The sequence below is a fragment of the Gigantopelta aegis genome, chromosome 8 (genome assembly GCF_016097555.1).
Source record: "Gigantopelta aegis isolate Gae_Host chromosome 8, Gae_host_genome, whole genome shotgun sequence".
NCBI classification, from domain to species: Eukaryota; Metazoa; Mollusca; class Gastropoda; order Neomphalida; family Peltospiridae; genus Gigantopelta; species Gigantopelta aegis.
Window position 1 is genome coordinate 9,281,854 of NC_054706.1, and position 25,779 is coordinate 9,307,632.

General features: G+C 39.7%; 1 protein-coding gene across 1 annotated transcript; it reads left to right on the forward strand.

The window, feature by feature from the left end:
- Window positions 1-1,025: 1,025 nt before the first annotated feature.
- On the forward strand, window positions 1,026-19,992 carry LOC121379433. The gene is made up of 4 exons (XM_041508066.1): window positions 1,026-1,152; window positions 2,073-2,291; window positions 15,046-15,119; window positions 18,337-19,992. Exons 1-4 carry the CDS (start codon window positions 1,029-1,031, stop codon window positions 18,385-18,387), a joined length of 468 nt encoding a protein of 155 aa, XP_041364000.1. The 5' UTR covers window positions 1,026-1,028; the 3' UTR covers window positions 18,388-19,992.
- The last annotated feature ends 5,787 nt before the right edge of the window (window positions 19,993-25,779 follow it).

Consider the following 25,779-nt stretch of genomic DNA (forward strand, 5'->3'; position numbering starts at 1 on the left):
CGCCACACAATGACAAATGACGTCACGCCACTGTTTTACGCTATGAAAGGAAAGTAAATGTTTGTTTTGTTTAACAACACCAGTAAAGCACATTGCTGTATTAATAACCTGCTATTGGATGTCAAACATTTGATAATTCTGCAATATAGTGTTAAAGAGGTTTCATTTTTCATTAGTAGCAAGTGATCTTTCATATGCACCATTCCACAGACAGGATAGAGTATACCACAGCATTTGATATACGAATCGTGGCGCATAAGCGGGAATAAAATTTAGCCGAATCGGTTCACCGACGGGAATCGTTCCTAGACTGACCGCGCATTAGGCGAGCTCTAAATACCACTGGGCTACGTCCCGCCCTTTATTTTGGTATAAGTGTATGTGGATTGTATGCCCGTTTTGACACGTGCATATTGTGGCACGTTGTAACATCACTGACGCTTAAGACATTCAGTTCCATTCCAATCCACTCAGTGGAATCTGAACGACAAAACCGTTATCCATGATCAAAACCGTATCTCTGCACAATACAGAATCAAATGGGTATTTCGCAAAACAGTGGTTGATTCCATGAATTTCTGTAGAGTGCCTCGTCTATAGGACAGCCACTCGAGATGTTTTCCTGGCCAATACATCACTCCTGAACCACTCAAAGAGGACTGCCATTCCCAAACTAATTTACTAATTAACAGTAGCACACGATAATTGTCAAAGTCATAGCAATTAACTAATTGCATCTTATTGGTCGTCATTATCGCTAAAAGATACCTTTTTTTTCTTGTGTATATATGTGTATCCAACAATAATGGTGATACCATTCAATGTTCATGAATATCGGTTAATAGTATGAACTGCAAACACAGTTTAATTATTAAAAGCATTATTGATAGATATCTGTTTTCACGTGTATTTTTGGCAAAAAATGTTGGCCTATGGGACCAATTTTTATGAGTTTGAAGTGAATCAACATTTGTGCGTGTGACGCCATGTGTGACACGCACAAACCTTCTGACACCGGACCAGTAGAGATGCGATCATTAGTACGGCTCAGTCAGTCGCAGGGAGCGTTTCGCATAAACCGTAAAACCGATCACAGCGAAATGACGTGGAAGTACCAGTTTATAATGGTGGGCTTGTTACGTTTGTGTAAAGGTATGGACATTTACTTGTCTTTATCACTTATGTTTTACTATCATTTTATTATCGTTCTGTTCTATTTTGACATCCAACAGCGGATGTGTATGTGCTTGTTGTAGGTTCGTTGGACTTTAATGGTTGGTTGGTAGGTCGATCGATTGATCCATTCATTCATTCATCCTTTCATTTATTTATTTATTTATTTATTTATTGATGTATTAAAACACTTCTAAATACCCAGTGTTAGCTAAAAATGAACGAAGTACCTTTCCCCATATTTATAGCTACGTAGCCATAATTCAATTATATAAGAAACTATCAACTACTGTGATGCGACGACCACTCACTAAGGAGCTGGTTGAACGAAGTACTCAAGGGACAAATTAAATAATACATAAATAAATAAATAAATAAATAAATATATTAAGGCAATATCTTCTTGGGTCATTTAGTATGCCAAATGCAGTGCATCTCTGCCTTTAACGGGGCTGTTCCTTTTTGAAACATTACAAAGTACAGGGTAGAACTAATATACGTTCCTTACAATATCTTGCTTAGATTTAAACCTGAGAACAATATTCATATGTTTTATTCAAATTGAGTACAAAAGTACAACAAAAAACAAACAAACAAGCAAAAAACCGCCCCAAAAAACAACAAACCAACCAACAACATCAAAAAGAAAACAAAATTGTTGTTTTCAAAAGATAAAAAAAAGAGAAGAAAACAACAATCAACCACATATAGAATCCTGGTTTAATAAACAAATAAATAAATAAATATGATGAAGTTGATGATGATGATGATGATGGTGGTGGTGATGATGATAACGACGGTGATGATGATGATGCTGATGGTGACTTGGATTTGAGAAACATGAATATGAATCATTTAAATTAACTTTATCTTAGAAGAATATTTATCTTCTGTTTCAGGCAATGACCCTGTGAACGTTGCTCGTGATAAGCCAACCGCAATGAGCTCAGTGTACCTGGGATCGAGTCCCCAGGCTGCCGTTGATGGATACGTCAACACTTCTAGCACTTCTGCATGTTCCTTGACTAACCCAACTGACACAACACCATGGTGGATACTTGACTTACAGGGAACATATCGGGTTGACACCGTTTCGATAACTAGTTTAAAGGAACCTCGTAAGTTATTTCTTATTTTATTATGATGATATATTTTATGTCATCTAGACCAATGCTAGACACAACTATTTAACAATGTTTGTTTTGTTTAACGACACCACTTGAGCACATTGATGTATTAAGCATAGGATGTGAACCATTTGGTAATTTTGACATAAAGTCTTAGAGAGGAAACCAACTAAATGTTTCCATCATTAGCGAGGGATCGTTTACATGCCTCATCCCACAGTCAGGATAGCACATACCACGGTCTTTGATATGTCAGTCGTGGTGCACTGGCACTGTAAGAGGTATTTCATCCACATTGTTCGCTTTAAAAGTATATAGAGGATATTTCATGGGTTTTTTTGGGGCAATTATGATTTATATCTCATCTCGTGAAGTTTGCAATCATATCTCATGAGTCGCACTTAAAACATGACATTTTCTATTTATTATATAACTTTTGGCAATGTACCTTTATTTTTAAAATGCCAGCAGCAAAATAGTTCCGGCTTTCTTACAGTGAAGATAACACTTTCTACAGTGACGATACACATTTTAGAGTGAAATAATGAAAGTTTCACTCTAAAATGTGTTATCGTCACTGAGTGACGGATAACACCTTTATTTCACTGATATTTTAAGATATTTCACTAAATGTTATATAATAAATGTTGGTATTAAACTCCCTACCCCAGTGTATGGTTTATACTAGTGTTGGGAATCCGTGGGAATTTCAGCAACCGATCAACTTTCGATTATATACTCTGTCAAAAAAGAAACGCATAGGCGAAATAATCATGAAATTATCTCTTCAATATAAAGTGGCATAATTTTGTTATTTATTTTCGTATTATAGTCACATTTGACATGAGTATGTGATAATGTTCTTGCTATGGACTGACGGCAGTGGAAGCGTTTTCGTCACCAAACAGCGTCGCACGAGGGCGCTGAAATCAGTACCTTGTGTGGCCACCAGCAGCAGCAATCACTGCGCGACATCTCCTTGGGCATAGACTAAACGAGTCTCTGAATCCGGGCACGTGCACCCATTCTTCCTGCAGTGCATGTGACAATTGCGGAAACGTCTGAGGCTCCGGGTCACGCTGGCGTACACGTCTGTCCAGTTCGTCCCATAGATGTTCAATGGGGTTGAGATATGGCGATCTTAATGACCATGGCAGCACATTAATGTTCTCATTCTGTAGGAAATCCATTGTTACACGTGCCGTATGCGGCCTGGCATTGTCTTGCTGATCCAAAATGGGAAGCATGTGACGGCGAAGAATTTCATCCCGGTAGCGTACAGCTGTCAGGTTGCTTTCTACGAACACAAGTTCACTTTTGCCGGTGTATGAGATGGCTCTCCACATCATGACACTCCCTCCACCGAATCTGTCAACTTGGGCGACGCAGTTGTTGGCAAAATGTTCATTGCGGCGTCTGTAAACACGTTGTCGTCCATCACGTCGCTGTAGAAGGAAACGTGACTTGTCGCTGAACCATACTCGCCGCCAGTTTCCCAAGTTCCAGCCCTATATATTCGTGCACCAGCGAACACGTAAATGTCGATGTTGACGTCGCAGGACGGGGCCAAGATACGGTCTCCTAGCCCGTAAACCAGCTTCTCGAAGTGGGTTCCGAATGGTTTGTTTAGACAACCTACTCAAACGAGGTATGCGTCCAGCAGTGTTCGTTGCTGTGGCAGTTCCTTGACGCAAGTGCAGAACCCAGATGTAGCGATCTTGTGCTTCAGTTGTTATGCGAGGTCTTCCACTTCTGTGCCGGTCTTCAGCTGATTGAAACTGCTGGTACCTGTCCCAGAGACGTGAAATGGTGCTCTGATGGACGTTCAAGTGGCGTGCGACTGCTGACTGCGATTCACCTAACTGGTGACGGCCTATTGCAATGTTTCGATTTGGCAGGCTTAGTCTTGGCATCTTGTAACTTGTCTACGTCGAAATGGAAATGAGGCATCTTTGCGAGCATTGCAGCTTTAAATACCCATCACTACTTCAATCTTGTACCCCGAGTTTCATGTGCATTCGCCAGATTCTGACCATTTCACGTCGATTTCCTGCAATTGTCGCACAACGTGTTAAATTTGTTTTAGGGTGCATTTGGGCATGATATCCCATTCCAGGAACATTACCAAACATGGTCATTCAGCAACATTGTAAAAAAAAAAAAAAAAAGATATTTTGTAAAATCAAACACTTTTCTTCTTTCCCTATCACCTATGCGTTTCTTTTTTGACAGAGTATACAATCGGTTAGAATTACATGAACATAAGAAGGAATCAATTGAAAGTACAATACACCTATTGGCGTATTCACCAGGATAGACCTACAAATTGCTACTTTTACCTTTATTAACTATTTATTATCGTATCTCTAATTGTACACATGAACAGTTTGTTTAAAGTTTGTTTTGTTTAACGACACCACTGGAGCACATTGGTTTATTAATCATGGGCTATTGGATGTCAAACATTTGGTAATTTTGACATATAGTCTTAGAGAGGAAACCCGCCACATTTTTCCATTAGTAGCAAGAAATCTTTTATATGACCATCCCATAGACAGGATAGCACATACCACGGCTTTTGATATACCAATCGTGGTGCACTGGCTGGAACGAGAAATAGCCCACCGATGGGGATCGATCCCAGACCGACCGCGCATCAAGCGGGCGCTTTAACTGGGTTACGTCCCTCCCGTACACATGAAATCAAACACCAACCCAAACATGTTGATATCAATTCCAGCATGTAAACTGGATGAACAATTACAGTTAATATTTTCCCACAAGTTATCATTTATTTCCACCATCCCATAGACAGAAAAACACTTACCACGGTCTTTGATATACCAGTCGTGGTGCACTGGCTAAAACGAGAAATAGCCCAATAGGTCCACCGACAGGAATCGATCCTAGACCGACCGCGCACCAGACGAGCTTTTTAGCAATCGGCTATGTTTCCTACCTAGTCACAACTAGGTCGTTCAACAAATAACGGTTTCGTTGTTTTATTACATTATGATAAGGAGCGTATCCAGGATTTTGTAAGGGGGTGGGCAGGGTCATAAAATTCTGAAAAGGGCAAGCTAGGAGCGAGATCTGTAGGGGTCCGGGACAAGCCCCCATGAAACAATTATTTAATGTTGTGTTGTGTTTTGTTTTGGGGGTTGTTGGTTGTTGTTTTGTTGTTGTTGTTTTGTGTGTGTGTGGGGGGGGGGGGGGGGGGGGGGGGGGGAGGGGGGGGGAGGTTTTTTGGGTTTGTTTGTTTTTGGGGTTTTTTCAATTTCCTTCGGACATGTTATGATGTACTTAATTCTCATGAGCAACAAAACGTCGGTACGCTTTCCATGCTGATCTGTGTACCAATATCTTGTATCACCTTTAACTTGTTTTCTCATTGACAACTGTATAATAAATCTGTATACAAATCGCATATTTTTTTTAACCCCACCTCTCACCCACAGGTATCCCCAATAGTGCAGCAGATATGTGACAAAATTGTGTCTTTCATGATAAAAGCATGCAACTTTGCATGATGCTAGGACATACCCTAGAGACAAAAATTAGATATAAGGACATTGCAGATTTGTCCTCTGGGGGAAATGGCGGCCATTTTTCAAAATGGCCACCATGACTAACGCAAGATCCAATGCGAGTGTCTGAATTTACCATATTTTGTGTCCTTTTTAGAACTAATTACACTGATTTATACATATGTCCATTGTACATGATGTAGAGGTGATATTTTATACAAATTTCAGGGACAGTTCCGGAATATAAGCTAAACGACGTTATTTTTTCCCCCTCATCCATACGTATGCAATCATTCATGGTCAGTGTGTCCACCAAACTGGTAGAGAGCAGTGCACTTAAGTACAGCCGCCAGTAGTAGGGGTGTATAGTGGGTGGTTACAAGTGCCTCTTAACAATGCTGACTGGCCTCGGTGGCGTCGTGGTTAGGCCATCGGTCTACAGGCTGGTAGGTACTGGGTTCGGATCCCAGTCGAGGCATGGGATTTGTAATCCAGATACCGACTCCAAACCCTGAGTGAGTGCTCTGCAAGGCTCAATGGGTAGGTGTAAACCACTTGCACCGACCAGTGATCCATAACTGGTTCAACAAAGGCCATTGTTAGTGCTATCCTGCCTGTGGGAAGCGCAAATAAAATATCCCTTGCTGCTAATCGGAAAGAGTAGCCCATGTAGTGGCGACAGTGGGTTTCCTCTCAAGATCTGAGTGGTCCTTAACCATATGTCTGACGCCATATAACCGTAAATAAAATGTGTTGAGTGCGTCGTTAATAAAACATTTCTTTCTTTCTTTCTTAACAATGCCAGAAGTAACTACTGAACACTCCCCGAAGAGGTCACACTAGGCCAACAGCTAAAAGCTGATGAGGAATGGCAGCCTTGAAACGCTCCACATCCTTTTCTTCAATCATATCTAATGAGTTCTCTACATGCATTGGTAGCCCTAGGCAAGGTTGTGTTACCTTGATGCCATCCTTATTCACTTGATGGTGGGAGTTCTGGTGCACAAACTAGCATCTGACCCCAACAGCGTGATGGTTGGTACATTGTCCTTTTCACATACTGTAGAAGGGTTGCCTTTGTAGGAGGTATTTGATCGGGTACTCTTTTGGGGAGGGTCGAAAAGCACAGGTGGCGCTTGGTGTTGTTGTTAAGGCACCAACAACTAGTGTGACTTCATTTGCTACTTTCCAGATGGCCCAACTTCCATCATTGCCCTTACTACCGAATGAAGACAGTAAAGCCATGGAACATAGGCAATGAAAGGCACCTGTCTGAACCCAAGACATGAGATATCTCATGGACAGCCAGGTATCGAAAATGTCCAGTACCAAAAGCCACCCAGAGTTCAGAGATATTGAACAGTTGCTATGGTGCCAAGACGCCAGTGTGTTCTACACTGACAGCATCAGCTACATGAAGCAATATTCGTGTGTCTGCCTCCTCTTGGGTATATCGGGCTATACTGGCGACATCTCTTGGCTGTTTGCATAGGACATTTTGAAGATGTGTGCCAGGGCTAGAGCTGGGTGTGCAGGACGTTTCATCACATTATGTATAAAACTTCAGACATAGTAGAAACTGAGATATTTTCAAAAATAATATCAATTATGACATAAGAATAATTTCGCCATATTAAAATAAAATTAGCCATGTGTCCAAATGACCTGACACTCTGTTTCCAACAGAACTGATTTCTTGGTAAGGTAGGAAAACAGTTCAGTCTTAGTAATCCATGCCAAGTTCCAGGAATTTTACTCAATGGCTCCATGTGCCTTTTCCTCTCATGTTTCAAGTGCTTGAATTCAGACTAGTTAGGCTGTAAACATCCCAGATGACATCATTCCTTATAGCCTATTGTAATTGTGATACCAGATATGTGAGGAAGATCTGACCTGCATATTCATGGAAATTCCTGGTTTCAACATGTTATTTACAGCTTCACCATCAAGGATGCCTACCTCAACAGGAGGTCTGTTAATATTGCAATCTGATGTAATAAGCTCCTCTAGGCAGTACACAAGGGGTCAGACTCAGTTTCCCTATATGTGGCAGTGATGATGACCAGGCTTGATACTCATGCTAAAACAACTCATCCAAGTTGCTAACCTTTACCTGACAAGCAACGTCAAGTCTGGGAAACTGAGCAGACATTTGCTGTTGTACTTTGGATTTATTTCGAACTGGAGGATGTTTGAAGAGCGGCAGAGATTATCTATTGGTTCTTGGATGGATTTTGTCTCTAAAACATGCTGTTCTTTCACAAATATTCCATACTAATCCTGTCCTAACATCTCAAATCTGCGCATGGTATAAACAATAGCATGGTCTGCAATGTATCACTACCTTCACAAATTGGATCCCTTCTATGGTATTTGTCAGTGACTTGACATCTCAAAGAAATGAGTTCTGTGTTTGTTTGGTCTGTTCATCATGTACCGAATTTGCTGTCTTCTTCTGACTCATCTCCATGGATGACTCAACTATTAGTCGAGTTAGCTCTGGTCCACATACCATTCAACACCTAAGAACTGTCGGATTCTCTGTCAGGATTATAGCTCCACCATCACCTTTCACAGCAGCGTTATGTTGGGTCTAATCAATGGTAATAGCAGAGAAAAGTCTTCTTGACCATCAACCTGCTTTCTAAAATTCGGAATATAAAAGAAGATGACATTCTTTAAGTGTTACCAAATCGCTCAAATGGACTGGAATTCATCTGGCATAATTTGTGTGATGTACGGCAAAGAAGAATGGGACAATGTTGGTCAGTGCATCAATGTACAAAAGAAACTTTGTCATCTGAATTGCAGGAACAAAGATCAAGACTTTCACTTCCAGCTGAGAACCATGAACCAAAACTAAAACTGGGGACTTGCTTTAGCTCTGATACTTCACCGCTCTGATTGACATCAGATGTTTGTTTTCTACTAGTCTGCGGCTGCACCACGTAGGAGTATGTGCAGGCTACAAGCTGTAACTTGATGAGCTTTATGAGTGTGTGTTACATTTGTAGCTTTTAAGAAAGAATCTGCTATAACTGCAGAGGCAACTCCAGCCTGTACAAGGGCATCTGTCCAACCACTGCCATCAAATAGATCCCTTACCACCCTAAGGGCTGTCGTATCAATATGAAGAGCACCAAAGAACACAATAAACTTGTCTTCATCGCGAGTTGCTGGCCGGGACCACGAATTCGTTTATCAGTGGCATACTGTCACGGGGATCCTATAATACCCGTAACTGAATGAAACACGATTATCCAAATATCTCTCCTAACTGTATATTTATTAGATCTCTCTGTATCGGGCAGTTCAAAACCCGAGTGGCTCGTCTATGTATGATCAGAGATAAGATCTTATATAAAGTATATGTAATATAGCACGTTTAGTTCACTAGAAAACACAACAAAACACAATACACTTTGGAATCTGTATTAATACTACGCTGACAAATGTACTGCCGCAGTAGTTAATTAACAACAACAAAGTAATAACAACCCAGAACTAATCACTTAATTAGTCAATCACTAGGTGTCTAGTTTACACAATAGTCTAATCACTTCACCGTGACACAACACCCACACGTGTGATAATTGAGAAACGCTGGCAGGGGAACTTAATTAATAAAGGAATTACAACTCTATTCCTAACTGGTTAATTTTTAATTAACCGTTACTACTCATTCAGTAACCTTGTAATACAGAATTAATACTGGTACCTATCACAATAAAGACAATAACCTACAGTTTACCTAGGTCCTCTAGGATGACTGGTTAAGCTTTATATATATTAGAACAGTGAAGCCTACAGTTTACTTCGTCAGATTACCGGAAACACCGTCTAAATAATATTGGTATAATACAGTATTAAAATATTTAAAGTTACATCAATCACATCAAGGTTATACAACAGAGCAGAAATAATATTTACCAGTCCAGACGGACTAACGTTCCCTGGGAGCCTTCCTTTTGTTTCTACCCGATATCTCTAAATCCTATCTATTTATTACAAACCCGAGTATCGCCTGGGGGTACATCGCGGTACCGAATACCTACAAGTGATATTTCCACAGCGACCAAGACGGCAATTTTCTCTTAGATGGCCAGACTTACTGTCGCCTAGTTCGCCAAATATACCCCGATCGTACCGAACTAGCGGAGGTATTACGTAACTACTGGCCACATGGCCTCCGCATCTGGTATGGGTGTATATTAGGCACAGCTCGCCCACCGTCGCGCAGAGGTATTACGTAACAAAGTGCCCACCTGGGCTTAAGTGCATATTGGAACTGCACACGGCCCTCTAAAACAATTAATATCGCCACAGGCGAAAAGAAATAAGAGCATGTTCCGCCACACACACCCACCTCAAAAAGGATATTTCCTCTACTCTAGGAATAGGGAAATATACTACATTAAAACAAAATGTGCGTTAACCTACGCATCCGGGCATTTATAACACATAGTAATAAGGTGACTACCAGTAATCACACTGAGTCTCTGAGTCCCTGGTATACAATAAAATATATAAAAACAATACAGAAATCAACAACGTCAACACATTATCACAACGTTCAACTTCGGGACAGGGCATCAGCGATTACATTGGATGTGCCCTTGGTGTGTTCTATGGTAATTGGGAATTCCTGCAGAAGAAGACTCCATCTCAAAACTCTCTGGTTGGGTGCTTTCATTCTGTGAATGAAGGTAAGCGGATTATGATCAGTAAAGACCACCACTTGATGCAATGCCCATTTCACGTAGATCTGAAAATGCTTCAGAGCTTGTACCATGGCCAAAGCTTCCTTCTCTATAGTGGAATAGTTCACCTGGTGTTTGTCAAACTTTTTCGAGAAGAAACTTACAGGATGGTCCAGTCCATTTTCGTCTTCCTGGAACAGCACAGCTCCAGCTCCCACGTCACTGGCATCCACAGCCAGCTTGAAAGGCATTCGGTAGTCTGGTCACGGGAGACGAGGAGCGCATCTGCTTGAGACGGTTGAATGACTTCTCGCATTCATCTGACCACTGGAACTTCGTTTCCTTCTTTTTCAGTGTCGCACGTTTTCCAGGTTTTCTCCGATAGGCATGCTGTCTAATCGGTGTAGCGTTGGGTTCCAAGCGCACATCCTGGCTTAAGGTATTGGTAACCGTTGGAAGGTCCTGACAAATGGAAACATTGTCTTGTATCAATGTAGTCAACTTTGCTCGCTGGGGCCTCAAGTCTGCTAGAATCTGGCGGTTGGTTAATTTGATCTCTGCAGTCTTGACGTCATCACAGGAAATTGAGTGACTTTCAATTTGGACCGGTAACTCTGGAACTATCGGCAGTCTGTCAAAATAACCTTTTAGCAAATTGATGTGACAATACCTACTTTTCCTAACCCTATCAGGAGTGTTTATCACATACTCTGTCTCATTAACCCGTTTGTGCACAACATAGGGCCCGAAATACCTGTTCTGCGATGAACCCCGTTTAATGGGAAGGTACAGCAGCACCTTATCCCCTGGTTTAAATTCCCGACTCCTTGTCCATATCATAACCTGACTTCTGATCCTCCATCTCACCCTCTGTTAACAATGTAGTGCGAGCTGCCAACAATTTTGGATCATCCCCCTGCTCTAGAATTAACTCTTGTCTATTACAAGGTAAGTCCCCTCTATCAAACACAACTGGTTCATTTACCACCACATTTAGTTCCTCAGTTGACTTATCTACCATTTTACTGATAACCTCATCCACTCCAATTTCATGGCTTACACACGTATCAGACAAATCACAAATATCCTCTGGGTCTCGTGTTACCCTTCTGGCCATAGCCCTAGTCTTTACACACGCAGGATATCTAATCTTCTCAGCTTCTCTCTCTTCTACTGGTAAAGGGCTATCATTAATTAACAATTGGTCACATTTCAGCTGACAACACTGACTAGTCAAATCGTTACCCAACAAAACTACAATGTTTTCAACAGCCAATTCCTTTACAACACCCATAATGACTGGTCTCGTCACAAACTTCGAACACAAGAAAACCTTATGTAACCGGACAACCATTTGTTCTCCAGTAACTGAGGTTAAGGCCAAACTACGTCCTGTATCTGAATTTTCAATACCAGCTAAACACTCCGACGTGATAAGTAACTGATTACACCCAGTATCTCGATAGACTGATATTGCCTTAGGACTCGATTCTTGTTTCACATCACAAACCATACTAGTGGACACATACGGGTTTACGTTCTCTGCCATGGGACTAACCATTAACTCTCTCGCTAACGGAGCTGACCTCACTAAACAGTCCCCGACAAGATGGTTATCCTTTTTACAGTAACTGCAATGTGAACGAAAAGTTCGTGCATTGGCTGATAATGCAGGTTTATCCTTACTTTGCCCACCAGGTACATTCCTTGCCTGACTAGCTGCAACTAGAAGTCTCTCCCCGATAGTTACTTTCCCGGGAAAAACCTGGCTGAAATTTCTTCTTATCACCCTGTTGTATAGAGCTACCCTGTACTGCCTGAGCTTTGTGTATTAACACGTAGTCATCTTCCACTATGCCTGCCTCCTCTATTTTTTTGATATCACGATCCTCAAAATGAATACGTAAGCTAACTGGTAATCCATTTTTAATGTCCTGTAAGATCAACAACTCCCATAACTCGGTATATGACTCTACCTGATGTGAAACCACCCATTTATCAAACACCCCTGCCTTCTTAGCCACAAACTCACTATAAAACTGACCCTGCGTTTTTCTCAAATCGCTATACCGTAACCGATAATCCTCAGGTCGTAATTCATAAGCCCTCAACACTGCCGCCTTAACTAGGTCGTACTGACTTGCTCGCTCATCACTCATTGAATTATAAGCTACACTAGCCTTCCCCTTAAACTTAGACACGGCTAACAATGTCCACTTAGACTGCGGCCAATTTAGCTGCTTAGCGGCCCGTTCAAAAAGTTGAAAGAACATATCTACCTCCTGGTCGTCAAATACAAGCACTGATCTATAAGCCTCCGACATGTTAAACCGATTTCCATCCTCCCGTCTAACTTCTTCAGTATTCAACTTTAACTCATGTTCCACTTTTAATGCTAACTGGAATTCTATATCCCTATCTCTCTCCTCTCTCTCTCTCTCTCTCTCTCTCTCTCTCTCTCTCTCTCTCTCTCTCTCTCTCTCTCTCTTCCCTATCTCTATCTTCTCTATCCCTCTCTTCTCTTTCTCTCTCTCTCTCTCTCTATCTAATGCACGTTCTTCTCTTTCGTACTCAAGCTTTTTAAAAGCTAATTGTTGTTCCACACTTAACTCATTTATCTCTATCTCTGGAACAATCTCACTGTCTTCCATAACAGGCCTATCACCAAAAACTTCCTGGATAATAATTGTCTTTATATCACCTTCCCCTGCGCGTGCTGTAACCTCACCGTGGTGCAGGGGTGTAACATTCTCTTTGAGAATGGCCAATACAGCACAAATTGAAGTTTAGAGTAAAATTCGGTGTCCGTAAAATTCTGTGATATTTGTATTTGTATTTTTGCACAGTTCTTTACACTGTTTTTGTTTAAACCTTGAATTTTCATATTGATGTTGATCATCACTTTATTTATTTGCATTACCATAGTTTGACACCCAATAGCCGATGTATTTTTCGTGCTGGGGTGTCGTTAAACATTCATTCATTCATTCATTCATTATATCACCTAAGGTTTTAGCTGATGTTAAATCAATTTCCCGCTCACTTGCGATTTCAACTAACTCGGCCTTACGTGCTCGCTTAATCTCCACTACACTGAGCGTAGGCCTATCCAGCAAATTCTTATCCATGTTTAGATATGACGCACTTATTATTAATTAATTTTCTAGTGAACAACGTTGCTACTTCTGGTAATTTGTAAAAATAATTTATAAAGCCCCCATTTACAAACAATACTTTTTTAAATATGCATGTCCCGTTTCAGATCCGGGACGAGCTCCCCAATTTTCACTCCTGTCACGGGGATCCTATAATAGCCGTAACTGAATGAAACACGATTGTCCAAATATCTCTCCTAACTGTATATTTATTAGATCTCTCTGTATCGGGCACCACTAGAGGGCACTGATAGGCTATTGGATGTAGAACATTTGGTAATTCTGTTATATAGTCATTGAGAGGACACCTGTTACATTTTTCAGTTAGTAGCAAATGATCTTTTTAATATACAAGTCGTGGCGCACTTGCTGGAACGAGAAATAGACCAATGGACTCACCGACAGGTATTCATTCGGAAACATTGTAAGAAGGTGCAAAAGTACGACACAGTGTTGACTCTTTTTTATTAGTACTGTACGTCCTATACTACTTATAAAACAACAAATCATATATATTGTGAATGAAAGCAATTAAAAAATAATAATTTGTTCTCTATTTGAGTTCGGTGATACTATAAATTCATAATTAAAATTCAGAAATGATTAATTAAGGAACAAATAATATAGTAAATGGGGAGAAACGCTACCCTTTCCCATAGACAATTCTCTCTCATTCAGGATATGCTCTGGGATGTTTAATAAACTACACCTCTATATGTGGAATGGACATACCTATAAAACAGTTTAATATGAACCTTGTAAATACTTGCACTATAATTATATAAGCTATTTATTGGCAAAGAACATATAGACACCATAGTTTCTTAATTATTATAATTCCATTTGGCTCATACTCTAGATTTGTCGTTGGAATCAGCACCCCTACATGATGTGAAAAGGCATATCTATAAATCAACGTAATTAATTGTGTAAAGAACAAAAAGTAAGCTAAATTCAAACCCCTGCATCAAGTTGTGTTGTGACCATGGCGGCCATTTTTCAAAATGGCCGCCATGGCAACTACAGGAAAAATCTGCAATGTCCCTATATCAAGAAATAACTATTTTGGTATGTTCTTACTTCATGTTTCATGTTTCCAAGTTTCATGTTTTTATCATCAAAGGCACAATTCTTCTATAATTTTCACCAATCTGCTGCACTACAACCAATAACGTCGAATGTGACATAGTTACGTTCTATATGTAACTATAGCATTCGTACTAGTGGTTTCTGTTTAGGGGTACCCGTGAGAGTACCGAGCCACATATATATAACTATAGATAGGTAGACGAGAATGCAGTTTTAAGGGTACCTGTGATTTAAACTGTATAATATATGAATACATGTGTTTCCTTTGTTGCAGCTTTCTGGCTCCACAGTTTCTTCATAGAACTATTTTCGCAAAACCCACAAAAGTGTGCTGATGCTGTCCCCGAGGTGTGTTTAACATACGACGGAAGTCCAGTCAACTTTGGCAAAACATGGTCCTTTATATGCAAAAAGCCGATGCCAGGCCGCTTCCTCCGCATACGGGAATGGAATCACCGTGCCAATAACGTCCTACCCTTATGTCAAGTCGAAGTATATGGCACACTTCAAACTGGTATGCACGAGTCTTTGTTCCTTTTATTTTCAGGGGGGGAGGGGGGGCACTTTCTGTACACTACATAATTTACCGACCACGTTTAATGGCCTACCATGCTGGGTATCGTTAAACATTCATTCATTCCTCTCGCCCTGACAATCCTTGCTCTAACATATACATCTGTTCCACCGTGCTTGTTGATGATGCTACCCCCAAAAATTAAATATCCTAGCTCTAATTATAGTCAGTAGGTCTAATAACCGTGGTGTGCCCTTGTAATAATAATAATAATAATAAGTCGATTCGCAGGACCCTGAAATCGCGGGGCCCGCAGCATTTGTAACATCGTAGGGCGGGACGTAGCCCACTGATAAAGCGCTCGATGGGCAGTCGGTCTAGGATCAATCCCCGTCGGTGGGCCCATTGTGCTGATAAAGCGCTCGATGGGTAGTCGGTCTAGGATCAATCCCCGTCGGTGGGCCCATCGTGCTGATAAAGCGCTCGATGGGTAGTCGGTCTAGGATCAATCCCCGTCGGTGGGCCCATCGTGCTGATAAAGCGCTCGATGGGCAGTCGGTCTAGGATCAATCCCCGTCGGTGGGCCCATCGTGCTGATAAAGCGCTCGATGGGTAGTCGGTCTAGGATCAATCCCCGTCGGTGGGCCCATTGTGCTATTTTTCGATCCAGCCTGTGCACTACGATTGGTATATCTAAGACCATGGTATGTGTTATCCTCTGTAGCATGGCGCATATAAAAGATCCCTTTCTACTAATGGAAACATATAGCAGGTTTTCTCTCTAATACTATACACGTATGTTAAAAAATACCAAATGTTTGACATCCAATAATTAACAAGTCAATGTGCTTTAGTGATGTCGTTAGGGAAAACAAAATTGTTGCTACATCTGCTACGTTGTGTCGAATACAACATTGTATCCCCCGACGATTTTATGGTATCGATTAAAAGGCGCCTGTATTGCATACTATAGTATAGTTTTACCCATTTTCTAAACACGCAGATTAATAATTGATCCAGCCCGATTCACCAGTAATGATCGAAGTAACGGCTGTTGGGGGGGGGGGGGGGGGGGGGGGGGGGGGGGGGGGGGGGAGACCAGGGGGAATGACAACGTGTGACCATCCTCTTTTGATTTGTGCGCACCATCCATGAAGTCTGTACCAATACTGAGAGTTCACGCGCATATAAAATAAGTCTTGACATGGAAAATAAAGATTAAAAAATAAACAGATCACTGTTTTGCAATGTTCCTTTAATTCATTTGCTTTTTATTGAACTGGAAGGTGTTAGTTTCTAATATAAATTCAATTTATTTTGGGTGTTTCTCCAGCCAGTGCTGTATTTAATAGTTTTTACACCAAAATCATGGGAAATGCTGCTATAACGTAATGTTTGATCTGGTACTTCTTTAGGAATGAAGTTTAGAAGTTTAAAAAATCGAGGTCAACTTTGATTTGACTCGATATGCTGAATAAGAGGTATTAGCACAATATCTATAATATTACTAAGTCGATGCGCAGGACAGAGAGACAGACAGACAGAGACAGATAAATTATTTATTTACGTCTCACCTTGTGTACAGATTAAAACAAAACAAGAATTCAACAGTAATAATACAATAATATAGCAATAAGTTATGAGAGACTTTAAAACTATTGAAAGGCTATCAAAAATATTTTTAAAGTATTGTATTTACAAGAAGTAAAACCAAAAAAACTATAAAATATGTATATGTCTATATGTATAAAAATCTTTCATAAAATAAGATGGCAACTTTTGACTGTAATTTTAACAATATCCGGGTGGCTTAAAAGTAATGGGATTTTTTCTTTATCTAAAAGGTTATTAAAGTTTACTACAGCAGCTACTGCCGTTTTTAGAAAAATCTACTCCAAGCATCATAAAGAGGACAGTGAATAAGAACATGTTCTTCAGATTCTACATAATTAACACTGTTAAAACAGTTTTTTTGTGAATCTCCAAATGTTCTATCTAAACATCCTAGTGTCTTCAAATTAATACACCTTTTAACTACTGAAAATAATAAGGAGATAAATAAATTTGGAAAATATTTATTGCAGGCGAATCGAAGTAAAGACCAGTTCTTACAAACACTATAACTACTTATACATGGGGTTTTTTTAATATATTATTATAAATACCAATATGCCCCTTTATTATCAATAGTAGTTAACAATGCTGTACCTTTATATTAAATTATATTATATTACCATATTGCTATACTATACTACATGCGATTTTAATTATAGCTTAACAATATCTGTGTACATGTTTAAGTCACTCTCCACCATTGCACTGCACTATTGTATACACATGATATATTAATGTATAGGTTCAATACTGTTTGTATGCCATTAAGCTGTAAAGAACTAGAACTTGAACCCGTCTCTAACCTTTATAGGCGCGATACCACTACGAAACATTGATTACGCACGTCGATCCGACGTAGGCTAGGTATAGGTGTAGGACTTGCTGGTCCAGCGATAATTGGCCTAAATTTTAAGTCTCGGTGATTGGGTACTTACTTTTGCTTTTTTTTATTTCTTCTGATTTGTGATTTTTTGGTAGTCCATTAAAGTTGCGTGTTTCATGGTCGAACTCTGTTATGTATTTTTCTACTCGATTTGTTAGATCCGTAATCGATTGTTTAAGATTTGATATTAGTAGTATTCTGCCGAATATGCTTTATATATATGCGTCTGTATCATTGAGCATATCTTCGATTCTTTCTTTATAAAAATCAAGAGTTCATTACAATTTTTGCTCCTTTGTCGGCATCTTTAATTATTGTTTTTATTTTCTTGTATTTCTTTTAAAACTTGCGTTTGTTTGTATGTATGAAAGATTTGATTTTTTAAAAATTATTATTATATTTTTTATTTATTTACTTCCTTATTTATTTTTAAAAAATGGTGGGGGGGGGGGGGGTTCCTTGTTTGGTTAATGACTGGCTAGAAAGGCAGTTTTCTAAATACATATATATGTATACATGTATTATGTATTTGTTTATTGTGTCTTTTATTTCAGGCTGCAGTTACCAGAAACGTTTCCCGCGTGTTAAATCCGCTCGTTTGCTAACTGACCAGTCCGAGTTACTGAATGACACCACTCTCAGAGAATGCTCAATTATATGTGACAAGAAAATCACGTGTTTGGCCTTCAACATTAACACTTACACCCACCAGTGTGAACTAATCCTTAATCCAAGTTTGAACCATTCCAAGCAGATTGATTCACATTGGGATTACTATGGATCGGATTTGTGCTAAAAGGACGAGTACCTGAAAACACACACACACACACACACACACACACACACACACACACACACACACACACACACAGGGCGACCAACTTTCCGGAATTTTCCGAAAAATCCGTATTTGTTTAACCCATATCCGGAATTCCGGAATTAATGCCAAATATCCGGACTTTTTTCCAAATTCGCTGTCATTGTTTTTTTTGTTGGAAGCAACCGTTTCTAAATATATTTTTAATGTTCTATATTTTTAAATCCCGAGTTTATTAAACAGAGTTTATCATTCTGCATTCTCCATTGCAACCTGAACTTGGTATTATCGACTGTTTCGTGCTATTACTAAGACGTTTGTCTATTGGCTGTATTTGTTAACAGCCGACCAATGAAAATGTTTTTGACAATCGAGTAGACTGAAGCCATGTATGAAATTTGCCTTACTTGCTATTTCGTTTAAAGATATTTCAAATATCATAGAGTAATTACTACGGGGCAGACATCGGTTCTATGGCGATGCATGCAACTTCGTCACGGTGTGTAAAAACCTCAACATATAACAGAACACTTGCGATCGTACGAAAACAAAAGAAACTGATCCACAATTCTCTTCTTAAAAAAATTTCGTATGCTTTCACGTGCAACATTTCACAAAATACTATTTGGCTACCAGTAATCTGTGACACATTCATGACATTATTATTAATTAATTAATATACCTACCGATCTTGTTTTATTCAAGTAAGTTAAACTAGAAAACAAATTAAATTTTTACAAACCAGTTAGATTTTGCCGCGTAATGCAGAACGATAGCCAGTCTAAATGTGGGTACCAGACGTTTCGTCCCCGATTCAGTTAACACAAATTAGTTCGACCCCACTGATGAAATGTGGCAAGATACCTACATAAAAATAACATTGGTCCCACGTTTGTCACTTTATTACTAATCTGTAGGTGGGAGTGAAACTGTACTATACTATTTGCTAATAAAGTGGGGCTTTTTGGGGGGTTTTGTGATGATTTTTGATGTTTGGTCTGTGTGTGTGTGTGTGCGTGCGCGCGTGTGTGATAATGCTGTTAATTGCTGTACTAGGTATAGTAACTTTATTTACACTGATGAATATATTTAGCATGAACACCCCTACTTCAGGCGAATATTTTTTCAGGGGGAGCATGACCCGACGCCCCATCGTATGTACACACACGCACGCACGCACACACACACACACACACACACACACACACACACAGCTCACAGTCTAAAAAAAACTTTGATCTCTGTTGACTGCACTTCACCAAACGTCATTCTATTAGTGTTTACAAAGAGGCATACATAATGTTATTGGTGTCTCCGGCTAACTCTGTCTGCAACTGGCCGTGACAATACATTGGTATGGGCATTCTAGAGATAAATTGTATTTGTTTTTTGCTGGTAGTGTTTTGTTGTTTATTGCCATGCCAATGCTGGACGTGTTTAATATTTTACATGGTAATAAAGCAGTAAATCTTTAATCATACCATATAAATAATATTTCTGTTACCTTCATAGATTTAAAGATACACACTGCGCAAATATGTGTATTTTTCATTTGCAAAATCTATCTCAAAACTTTCAAAAATTAAAAGGTCTAAATCGACAGTTTATTACGCTCTAAAGAGTAGATTAACAGGGAAAACAATATTGGTGTAACTTCAAAATTTCTCGACTTACATTTGATTTTTGGATTTTAAAAATGAAAAGAATTCTTGAAAAGGGCCAACTTTAACATTAGAAATCCCTATTTCCCCGGTTACAAGCAGCAGATTGATTTAATATTTTGACACCTACCAATCAACTGTCAGGTAAATTGGCACAGAACGTTTCTAAAAACAATGACAAAATAAACGGCTTAAAAAAGATAATATCAAGATAATAATAATCCGAATAAAAACAATAGGTTCTCCGCCAAAACGAGGGAATCTAATAATCCGAACAAATACCTACTATTACTACTACTACCACCACCATTACCACTACTACCACCACTACTACTACTACTACTACTACTACTATTAATAATAATAATAAAAACCCATTACAATTTACTAAACAAAAATCATTGTATATTTTCAATACCTATTATAATATGACTCTTAACCAAATTTTTTTTATATTTATTAATCATCAGTTATTGGATGTCAGACATTTGGTAATTTTGACATAGTCTTATATATTTGTCCATTAGTAGCAAGGGATATATTATATGCACCATCCCACAGACAGGATAGCATATACCATGGCCTTTGATATACCATTCGTTGCGCACTGGCTGGAACGAGAAATAGCCCAATGGGCATACCAATGGGGATCAATGCCAAACCGACCGCGCATATATATATATATATATATATATATATATATATATATATATATATATATATATATATATACTTAACTAAAAAGGTTTAGCAGAACAAAACAGAACTTTATTACACTCAGGGCCATCATTTGAGAAATACAAATATACATATATAATATAAAAGCATCAAGATGACAGGGTTTGATAAAAACAATTCACAAAACTGGATGAAAATGGTTTATTTAACGACGCACTCAGCACAGTTTATTTACAGTTATATGGCGTCAGACATTTTTTATTTAGAATGACTTTAGCTAACCTATAAACAGTATTTTCATTTTCTCGCCAAAATGGACACAATCTTGGATTTGATCATCATTGCATCATCACATGAATTTTATCTATAGACGACAAGTGACCTAATCATGTTGTTTTAAAAGACAACTGAGGAGTCGCCCGTTTTTCCATGGATCGGCCGGATTCACCTCTCTCCTTGTGGCAGGCTTGGTACTTAAAACGAAATATTAAATTAACCATCGCTGGATGTTTTGCACCACTCCCCTAGTGGCACCAGCGATTAAACTCTTACAACCCTTTGGCGTCACTCTTCAAGTGACGCCGGTTTGGGAAGTTATAATAACTTCCTAAACAACTAGTAGGCTGCCAGGATTGGACTGAACTGCGGTTGGACACGGTGGGGGGTGGGGGTGATGGGATGCCGGGAGTTTGGGCATTCTTTGGGGCTATATGCGTAGGCGGTCCGGCCTTGGGTTTGGTGTAGGGCCGGCCTCCCCTCCCTCCCGACCCTCACCTCGTCACACCAATGTTTAAAATATGACTGGCAGCCCCTTTCCTCTTAACCTCTCATGGGCTTAATGAATATTGTGTAAGAATTATTATTAATTTTAGACCAGCCCATCTAAATTTGCGCCGAAAATATATTATATTAATAATTTATATAGATTAGGAATGTTGATATTTTCCTTTAAGGGCGCAGCCAAAACTTTTTAACCCCAATTTTCCCCTTTTTATACTTTTGGCGTTAATATTCAAAATTTCCCCTATTTGTTAGGTTATCCCTGTCCCCGAGTCAAGACCCCCGATCCTATCGGAGGCCGGACTCGGGATAGGCATGTTCGAAACCCTAGTGGTATATGGACACGTTAAACAAGATACTAAGCTATAGACGACAGTAAAGGGCAATTACTTTTATAAAAAAAAAGTAAAGTTTGTTTTATTTAACGACGCCACTAGAGCGTTGATTTTTTAACTTATCATCGGCTATTGGACGTCAAACATATGGTCATTCTAACACTGTTTTTTTTAGAAGAAACCCGCTGTCGCAACATGGGCTACTCTTTTACGACATGCAGCAAGGGATCTTTTATTTGCGCTTCCCACAGGCAGGATAAAACAAACCATGGCCTTTGTTGAACCAGTTATGGATCACTGGTCGATGCAAGTGGTTTACACCTAACCATTGTGCCTTGCGGAACACTCACTCAAGGTTTGGAGTTCGTATCTGGATTAAAAATCTCATACCTCGACTGGGATCCGAACCCAGTACCTACCAGCCTGTAGATCGATGGCCTAACCTGAATGCCACTGAGGCCGGTACTACTTTTATAACTTCTTGCAAAGTTTCATTGTCACAGAAACTTAAATTTGTTCTCCCTACCCCTTATGTCAGTGAATTTTGGACAAGTCTGGCAGCCCTTATTTCAAAGTACTGGGGATAACATTACCCATGCCCCATACATAGGGATTTTATTTTCTGAGACACTATGGGCTACACTGATTTTAAAAAACCCCATAAAAGTTGTATTTTCTTTACTTTTTTTTATACAAACCTTTTCTTTTGCAATCAGTGTATAAACAAAAAAAGATACTTTTTAGCAACTTATCTTCGTATTTTCTCAAATATTTTTAAATATATAACAATAATGCTATAAAATATACATCAGAATATTAAGAATGCAATACTGGGCAATATTAAATCGAATTATTTTGCCTAATCACAGCCATTTTGGAAGAAGAGGCTAATATCTGATAAATGCTAATTTATAAACAAAATAGCCACCATTTTGAAAAATGGCCACCATTTTCATATTTAGCTGGGCTTCTGAAATGTTCATCACATATTTTCATACAGTTCAGACATCAGGCTGACTATACATCCTAATGGCTTTTAGTCCTTCGATTTGGTAGTCGAGCCTAAAAATTCCAGCACCCATATTCACAAAACATCGTAAGCCCAGTTTTACACGTAAACGTAAATCTAGGACTGAATAGCGATGGAAAACGCCCACGGATTTAACATATCTTTGTTGGTGATCGAACGGATGTTTTCGACTTGGCCAATTTCTTTTGAGTTATCTTTTCCTTTTTAAGAAATATCCTAAGTTCGTACCAAAAAGCGGATCCTCACCAATATCAAAATGTCATGGTTCGCCGTTCGCGATGTTATTGTTAGCAGACGACAAACGAAATTGCGTTTTGCACATTTGTTAGTTACCCTGTAGCCATCGTTTCTAATGGGTTTCTTTTAATTTCTCCGGTGAGTGTTAAATCGATACGTATCCATGTCATGTCATAGGGTTTTACGTGCACATTCAGAACAAGCTGTTGTAGCGCACGCCTGTCGTGGGCATAAGAGCCGGTCTTGGCCGGCTCCTCCGTCCATGACAGGAAAGGTGGGGGGAGGGGAGAGGAGGGACCGCCTGTACTGGCAGGTGCAAGGGAGCACCAGCAGCCCGATCAAATCGGTAGCAGGCGGGTGGGGGGGGTGGTGGTGCTATGGAATTTGAATGGAGCAGATAAATGCCAAAGAGAAAAGGGTGCGCAATTTTGAACGGTCAGTCGAAAGGTAAATGGCCGAGTTAGTATAGGTTTTGATATTAGTGAATCGAGAGTAGCTCGTTAATTTTAGACCTCTACGATGCTGTGGTGTCTCCCTAGGTTACCCATAGGGCCCTTATAAAGGGCCTGACCGCTTCTGGTCGAGGCATCACAAAGTACCAAGTTATTACCAGCAACAAGTATTGGGGGTTTGGGTGGAGGAGGCCGATATTCTTTTGTTCAGCTTCCCCCGGGTGCATTGCAATTGTGTACTCGGAACTGGTATTCTTTTGTCCGGTTCCTTATTAGAGTACGTGCTGGGCCATTAAATGGGGGCGGGTGCATTGTTATCATTAGTCAGTGCACCCTGTGTACTGATGCAGTGAGCGTGTAGTCTGTGTGTGAATCCTAGTTTTGTGTTACGGTTGTACCAATTGTATGAAGTCCCTATTCTAGTGAGTTCGACGGTCATTCATGACCACCCATCCCCCTCCGTCCTTGTATAGCATTGAATACAATGACGGAGGGGGAGTTAAACTAGCCTAGCTATCTAATTTGAAGGGTTAAACGCTTATAGTGTAGGTATTGGTTTAAAAAGCCTAGTGCTTGGCATACTTAACTTTATTACCAATGCAATAAAACGAAACTAACGGTGGCAAGTAGCAATTGTATACATATATGCACCAATCTAGGTACTTAGTTTGAAGAATTTTGATTCCCGCCCCCTAAATATAGGATTTTAGTAGGCTTACTTGGTTTGTCTTCAGGCTATCTGGATAGTTGGGTATCGGTTTTCCTGCATGTCTTTGCTTCTGGAACTCTAGTTGACTTACCTTAGCTAGGATGGAATGTGCATCAGTAATAAAAATAATAATAATAATAATAAAATTAAAAAAATGGTGCGGGTGCAAAGACAATTTGTGCAGTTTATTTACAGTTAGGTGTAATGGGGTTCTTGATCCGTGATTGGCTGGATTGGACCAATGAGAGTGCTGCAAAAAATAGGCGATAATTAGTGGTGTCCTATCTTGATTGATTGCCTAACGATGTTGATTGGCTAATTGGGTTGCTGTGATTTCGATCCTGTCTTAGTGGAGAAAAAACAACAAAAACAAACAAACAAAAAATCCAAAAAACCCAACCTAATGTGTCGTTAGCGGGTGGTGTATGCCAGTTGTCAATTACGAGCTTCAGAACATGAACATATTTACAGTAGAATAATAGTGGTTATCGTGGTTAGGTCTGGATGGCATTGGCATATCTAGTGGTTATTAATCACTCGCTACCGTCCCGCCGTTAATCCCCAGGTTGGAGTGCCTGGTCGAGTGCTTAAGGTCGCTCTTCCATCCAAGGGATGTACAGGCGGGTGGTTTTGAGTAATTGTTAATTTATATTGCTAAATTTATGCCAGCTAATTTGGTTGAGTATATGCTTTTACTTTTGTCGTTTCACCGTTCTCCCCCCGGGTTGAAAATACGTATCCAAAAGCTTACCGCCTTATGTAGCGTCGGCTCTACACAGCACGGTTCTGCATAGGACGGTCTGTGGTAGGCAATAGGCCATGTGACGTGTATTAGTCATTGTAGTCAACGCTACATGGGACGGCTCTACCCAGTACGCTCATTATGTGTGATACTTGTTGTGTTTTGTCAGTTTATATCAGTCTTTTACTGTCACTATAGATCTACAGATATATCGATAGTATCATACATTTCAATGAGCTAACTTTAGACAATATAAACGTTTGCTCCCCCCCCCCCCCCCCCCCCCCCCCCGCCACTCCCAAAGTCGTTCCTACGGGCCTGTCACATATATATTGTAACAAAATGTGGACGTTTAGTAGTTATTAATGTTGTTTCATGACAAAGTCTCCATTACGGGCCTACGCGGTTATTTGACGAACCGAAGACTAGCGGTTCAGAAATCGTTATTCAGGGGAAAAATTTATATATTCTATGTCACTATTCTTACTATTTAAGAAATAATATAGAATTTTTATGTAATCTAAACATGAGTCACTACCTGTCGTTACCATGTTTA

Excerpts from the sequence above, each read along its gene's own strand:
- LOC121379433 (XM_041508066.1), top strand. The coding sequence starts at position 1,029 with ATGCGATCATTAGTACGGCTCAGTCAGTCGCAGGGAGCGTTTCGCATA. Across the intron at positions 1,153-2,072 it reads CTTGTTACGTTTGTGTAAAG|GCAATGACCCTGTGAACGTT; the intron begins GTATGGACATTT and ends CTTCTGTTTCAG. Across the intron at positions 2,292-15,045 it reads AACTAGTTTAAAGGAACCTC|CTTTCTGGCTCCACAGTTTC; the intron begins GTAAGTTATTTC and ends CCTTTGTTGCAG.